Raw genomic sequence first — 6,871 nt, 5'->3', positions numbered from 1 at the left:
CAGTGAGTAAGCACAAGCCCGCCTTGTTTCAGTGCCTATGCTTAAACTGCCCCCTGGCTGAAACACTCTTCTCTTTGGCTTCCTGGGTTAGTATAGAGGTATAGTAGGTAATGCATTTTCAGGAAGGTAGGTTAAATAAGAACTGTAAGCACCTGTTCCAACTGACCCACAAATCCAAGTTAGAGACACACTTAGGAACAGATCTCATTGTAACCCAAAGATTGCCTGTATATCTTCTTATAGAATTCATAAGCACATTTTTTTAGCCAAATAACTGTTGTTTTATGCACCATACTATAAACACAATGGCACATATATTCTGGTGGTTAATGTTACGTGAATATATTATGATTATTACCAAACAAAACAAAATAAAACCCATGGGCATCAAGTTGATACTGACTCCTAGTAACCCTATAGAACAGAGCACAATTTCCAAGGCTGTAAATCTTTATGGGAGCAGAGCAGCTGATGGGTTGGAATCATCCACCTTTTAGTTAGCAGTCTAGTTACTTTAACCACTGTGCCACTAGATTATTACTCTTCATTAATTCTGAATATCCAAAATCACTAAATTTTTTTTAGCAAAAATTTTTCTTTATTGTTTTATTTAATTGCAAGAAAATTAATATTTAAAAGATCTGCAAAAATACAGGACCCTGAGATGCAGTGTGCAAGGATGGGGGTGGATCACTATGCTCTTCTGATACAAATGTAAAGAATTTATGTTAAAAACAAACAAACAAACAAAAAACAAGAAAGAAAACTCACTGCCATCGAGTCGATTCTGACTCATAGCGTATACAAAGAACTGAAAAAAAGAATTCTTGTCAATCTGGCAAAAATGTAAAGGGGCGCAATAAACTTTGTGACAGAAATTAAGATGTACAAAACAAGTCAGGATGACAAGGAATTTTTCGAATTGTAATACTGTATCTCTACTTACCACGGTACACAACAGTGTAAGCTCACTGGCAGGTGGGAACTTCTGACTAGCTAACCGCCATAGCCACCATACGCCAGGAGATGCTCAATAAACATCTGTTAACTAGCTGTTTGACCTTAGTTCCCACAGGAGGAAAATAATACATAGAATCCTTACAGACTTCTTCAAATGTAGTTCATAATATTTAAATTAGTGCAAATCTTACTGGGGTACAATCAAGTAAGGCATTAATAAAGTCTTAAGAATGGTAAGTAATTCTATTTGCCTAAGAAAGAATTCAAAGTTAAAAAAAAAAAACACTCGTATCAAAACATTCACTTGACAATATTTCTGATCGCAAAAGGTAGAAACTATACAAACATCAAACAACTAGAGAATAGCCATGCAAACTACAGTCTAGTGAGTAAACAAAATATTATACAACCATAAAAAAAGATAAAACAAAGCACATGTACATTCCTGGAAAAGTAAAAACAAAGTATTACATGAAAAAAGTAGAACTGATCACTGTATTAAATGATTGGGATCCAGCATCTAATAATACTGGAGAAAAATTTGTAGAGGAAAATTAAACCAATCATTTGAGAAAAGCGTAACTGTTAGAAATACTTTTAAAACGTGTAACTTACTGTTTTGATTCATTGTGACAAACTTCCAAGGTTGGATCATTATAAATAAAGGCAGCCTCTAAATCGTTGACCCTCACTCTGTATATTCTGCACTGTTTGCTGTTCAACTTGATTCTATTCAAGTTTGCAACAGTGGGAAATACAGTCAGTTCCACAAATCCCTGCAAAGATGAAGAGTAACAACTCATTATATTTAAGTTTGGTATGTTTTCAAATGCAATTCTGATTTCTACTACTTATCTACAGTCCAGAAACAGAATCCCAAATAGATACATACACACAATTCCTCTCTAAGTACCTTAATTTCAAACATAAGTGTTCTGGTAACTAAATGGGGGTGACTTACGTACACCTTACCATCCTAGTGGGTCACATTCACAAGCAATGAAAATTAGGTCATCTGCTAGGAAAAAGGTAAAAGAACTCACTACTCTCTATGACAAGGATTGCTAGACAGACTGGCACCCAAACAGGAAAGAAGGAAAAAAAAAAAAAAATGACAGAGCAGAAAGAGGATCAAAACTGGGAGAAAATCCACTGCTACTGAGTTGATTCTGACTCATAGCAACCCTACAAGACAGAGCAGAATTGTCCCATTGGGTTTCTAAGGTTGTAATAAATCTTCTACAGAAGCAGATTGCCACTTCTTTCTCCCACAGAATAGCTGGTGGGTTCTAACCATGGGCCTTTTGCTTAGTGGCTAAGTGCTTAACCACTGTCCCACCAGGGTTCCTTAAAACCAGGAGGCTGGTAAGTAAAAGAACTTCACATACACACACGAATGGTCTAGAAAAACAAAACCAACTACACCAGGGGCGCTGACAACCATCAGGCCACATGAAGCGGTAAAAGGGACAAGAGGCACTCAGGCAAGCAGCGGAAAATCTATTACTGCCTCCAGAAGAAGCAGATGTTCAGCGGTGGATGATTTCACAGCAAGCAGTCCACAGGAGCCGTATATCGTGCTTACAAGTTAGCTGGGTGGTGTGCAATCAACCTGAAGCATACAACTGAGAATGAGAGAAAGCCAAATGCACCAACCACCCAAACTCCTCTGGTAGTGAATCAAACGGCAAAGGCAGAGAGATGGAACACGGAATCTACGTCCTGAGTTCAAAACTGATGCACTCAAACAAAGTATCAGAGGGCATGAAATCAAACAGCAATTATTTCAGGAGCTGCAAAATGTATAGGAAAATTTCAGAGGCTGCATCCAAAGTATGCAAGATGAAATACAGACATGACTGGATCATAACACTTTTAATGGCTACTATTTGACAAGTATTACTATATGCTCACCAAATACAGATACTACACTATGGAGATATTACATTTATGGGAGAATGATGAGGCAGTGTACTTCCATAAAGGTTTCCAATCTTGGAAACCCTATGGGGCAGCTCTACTCTATCCTACAGGGTTGCTATAGGACTCAATGGCCATGAATTAGGCAGTTAGATATTACACTGGATACTTTCATATGTTATCTCTAATCATCACAACTCTAAGAGATACATACTACTTTGCAAGTTTTATATATAACAATCAGGCTGAGAACATTATAACCCAGGAAGCCACTGCCATAGAGTCAATTTCAACTCATAGCGACCCCCAATGGGTTTCCAAGGCTGTAAATTTTTATGGAAGTAGACTGCTTCATCATCCTCCCACAGAGCTGCTGGTGGGTTTGAACCAGTGACTTTCTGGTTAGCACCCAAATCCCTCACCCACTACGTCATCAGAGGTCTGTAAGAACATTATAGTATTAATAAGTATAGAACTGAGATTCAAATCCACTCCAAAGTCTATGCTCTTTCCACCACGCTGTAATATACAAGTCTTTTAAATAAGATGCAAAGTTTCTGGATAACCTTCAGCCCAACTGCTCAAAAGCCCAGGGATTCTACAGCTTTATCATCCCCAGCCGTCAATAACAGGAGAGCCGACTCCTCCATTCAGCCTGGATCCTTGACTAGAACCACTCTTCTGTCAACCATCAATTCTCTTGTCCTGCTACATGTATCCATCTTCCCTCCTATTTAAGAATGATGCTTCTGAAATCTTCTAGTGTGAATGCAAGTACTTATATACTATAATTAGTCTTCATATCAATCTAAGTCTATGAGTCTTATGAAAAGGTTTCATTTTTCTATCTATACAGCTCATTCTAAGTAAACACAGACATACAGGAGTAACAAGTGTGAGAAAGAAGTTGACACCATCACTCTAAAGAAACAGCTCTGTGATTTTAGACTATTTAATACAATTCCTCCTGAGAGAGTTCATTAAGTATTTCTCATGGATTTTTCCAGAATGGTTTATATTAGCAATCCATACATGGAAATAGGGGAGAGGAGGGAAATAGGGGAGAGGAGGTCCCCTAGATCTCAAAAACTTCATCTAAAATGTCACTACAAAGTAATGCCACTTAAATCGTATTAGCCAAGAATCAGGAAACAAAATTGGCCTCTTAGTGGCCAAGTTAAACCAGTGAGCACACTCATCAGAATCAATTTCTTCACAGAAGTCTCATTCGGGGCTTTTTTTTTTTTTCATTCCCATGCACAATTCTAAAATGTCTGATAATGCAGACTTCCATATTCCACAACAGATAAAAAGGAATAAAATTTTAATCTGGGACTAGAACAGCAGGGAGGGAAAGACTGAAGAGGCAGTCCAGTCTAGCAAAAAGGCCCTGCATGGGCTGTGAAGTCAGACAATCCTGACTTCTAATTCTTAGTTATCCCTGAAACACAGACATCTGGAAAAACAATTTCTAAAGGACTCTAAACAGTGGACTTATTACCACTTAGAGTTGTTGACAATACACTTACCACAACAGATTTTCTCTGGAAGTTTATGTTGTTGATGCAGACCACTTGGTGGGTTGTATATTAGAAATATAAAATAAAAGAAAAATAACTTCCATTATTAATCGAAAACATAATTCTATCCAGGAATTAATAAATGCTATGTCCTAAATAACTCAAAAATCACACTTCAATATTTCACTTTGTTGTTGTTGTTATGTGCCGTCGAGTCAAACCCGACTCATAGTGACCCCTCCTTGGGTTTCCGAGGCAGTATCACTACAGAAGTAGATTGCCCAACCTTCCTTCCGAGGAGTGGCTGGTGGGTTCGAACCACCAACCTCCTGGTTAGCAGTCAAGTGCCTGAGGCACTATACTACCAGAGCTCCCAAATCTATCAACAATAAAGGAAATCGAAATAGTTTGGTATTTTAAGGTTTATTACCCTGCAAGCCCATGAAATCTGCTAAACAAAACTGTCGTTCAAAACATTTCCACCTTATCAACACCACTTCTATCAGAGTGAATAGATGTGGTTTCCCAGGCCCATTAAGGCAGTTTCAAGCAATCTCAACATTTAATTAATGAAAACAAAATCAAAAAGATGAATAAGGGAAGAGGATGATAAAAAAAATACTTATAATTTATATGGCCTTGGGCTTTCAAACCCCTTGTCTCCTTTCTTCCTGTTCATCCTGGCGGGCTCTATACCAGTCGGAGGCATGAAGCAGTCCGGCGAACCGTGGATTCCCCACTTCCCGGGGGACTGCCGTTCATTACCGCTCCCCGGGACCTCACAATCGCCCGCGGCCGAGGCTCACTTGACGCTCAGATCCGACCCCGCTGGATCGGCCGGCGCCTCAAACTCGCTTCCCTCGACTCGGCTCCCCTAAACAGTCTCCGCCGAACTTCTGTCACCGAGACGCTCCTCTTAGCAACGGCTAAAAGGTACCATCAGCCGACATCTTGCCTGCCACCTCTGACCTCCGACGTCATCGGAAGTGTGACCGTGGGAGGGATGGTACTCGGAAGTTTGTGACAGTGGGCGGGGCTTACGCGATTCAGCTTTTTTTTTTTTTTCTTTTTTAATGTACACAGAGCGTGGGAGGGTACGATTTGTTAGAGATTAGAAAAATGGAGACACGTATTTAGTGGATGAAGCAAGAAGAGCTTGTAGGAAAAGAAAAACATTGCATTTTAGAAGAATTAGATTCAGAGAAAGTACACGGAGATGTCTGGATACTAGGTTTGCCAGTAATGAGGGGGATCTTCGAACCCAAAAGGAGGGGTGTGCCTCCCTCTCTCTGGCTCTGTGAACAGACATTGTAAACCTCCCAAACCCCAGTGATTTAAAATGAAAATGTAATCAGAGCAGTCTAATTGTCTAACTCCAGAATCATCACTAGGCATTATATTGCCTCAGTATTTAAACGAAAAAGAAAAAGAAAGAAATTCCAGTATACAACCTATATAAATGCAGGACAAACACATTTATTGAAAAACAGTATATTTTGAAACCACTGTGTTTGCATTTCATGTGCAGAACAGTTGTAAATTTCAATAACTTAATTAATTACAGATTATCCATGAACATTTTTTAAACTTTGAACCAGATTTAAACTTGGCTTGCCCCCAACCTTGGTTTTAACTTAAACAAATTAAGAAAATAAAGCTATAGAAGAATTTTATCAAGCTTTCCAAAACCAACTAGAAATTATTTGTAGTTTTCTAGTGACTATTACCTGTGCCAGTATTTCCTATTAATAAGATTGTGAACTGCTGTTCGTAGTTTTCACATAGGATTAAGGATCAAACCCATGTAGTCTTAAAGTACGTATTTTTACCAGCCAGTTTCATCAATGCAAACAACTAATTTAGATAACTGATAGTTTCTAGTGATTTCCTGTTACGGTGAAGGGTTCAAAGTGGATTCTGTATGTTATGTACTTGAGAAATGATATGTAAGCGAGTAAATAATTCTTTTCTATGAAATTATTTAGTCCCCTAAAAAATGTAACCCAAGGAGGGGTCGCTATGAGTCAGGTCCGACTCGATGGCACATAACAACAAAACAACAACAAAAAAATGTTTACATATATTAATGATTACAACATGAAATCCTAATGAAAGACATGAAATTTTAAATATAATAAAAAGTAGAATCACCTTCTTATTAAAAAAACCATATAGACCTCAGAAATATACTAAGTATAGGAAATAACACTTTTATTGGTCAGTGTTTACACCATCTACATAATACAATATAAGTGGAAAGATATAGAAATATCCTATTGTATTTTAAAAAATACGAAGAGCAGTAATTTCAAAATGCTGATGAGGAGGAAAAAATGCTTTAAAGGAGAAGGTTTTTATAAGTTAGGAATTTAAAAAAAAAAAAGTTAGGAATATAAATACAGAAAGGACTCTTTTCTTACACCAGCAACTTAATAAAGCAAGATTAGTCCCAAAGAACAGGAGGTGGTTCT

General features: G+C 38.0%; 1 protein-coding gene across 1 annotated transcript in view; it reads right to left on the bottom strand.

The window, feature by feature from the left end:
• The window catches only part of TAF2 (TATA-box binding protein associated factor 2), a 94,004-nt gene extending 88,895 nt beyond the window's left edge, over window positions 1-5,109 (bottom strand). The window contains exons 1-3 of the mRNA XM_007946844.2: window positions 5,027-5,109; window positions 4,410-4,464; window positions 1,576-1,736 (exon numbers count right to left, since the gene is read on the bottom strand). Coding sequence (XP_007945035.1) covers window positions 1,576-1,736; window positions 4,410-4,464; window positions 5,027-5,109 — 299 coding nt within the window. The remainder of the gene's footprint in view (window positions 1-1,575; window positions 1,737-4,409; window positions 4,465-5,026) is intronic.
• Between the last annotated feature and the right edge of the window lie 1,762 nt (window positions 5,110-6,871).

Source organism: Orycteropus afer, unplaced genomic scaffold (assembly GCF_000298275.1).
Source record: "Orycteropus afer afer isolate SDZICR_OR568_19922 unplaced genomic scaffold, OryAfe1.0 scaffold00173, whole genome shotgun sequence".
In the NCBI taxonomy this organism is placed as follows: domain Eukaryota; kingdom Metazoa; phylum Chordata; class Mammalia; order Tubulidentata; family Orycteropodidae; genus Orycteropus; species Orycteropus afer.
Note: the sequence above shows the minus strand (reverse complement) of the source record. Positions and strands in the feature narration are given on the sequence as shown.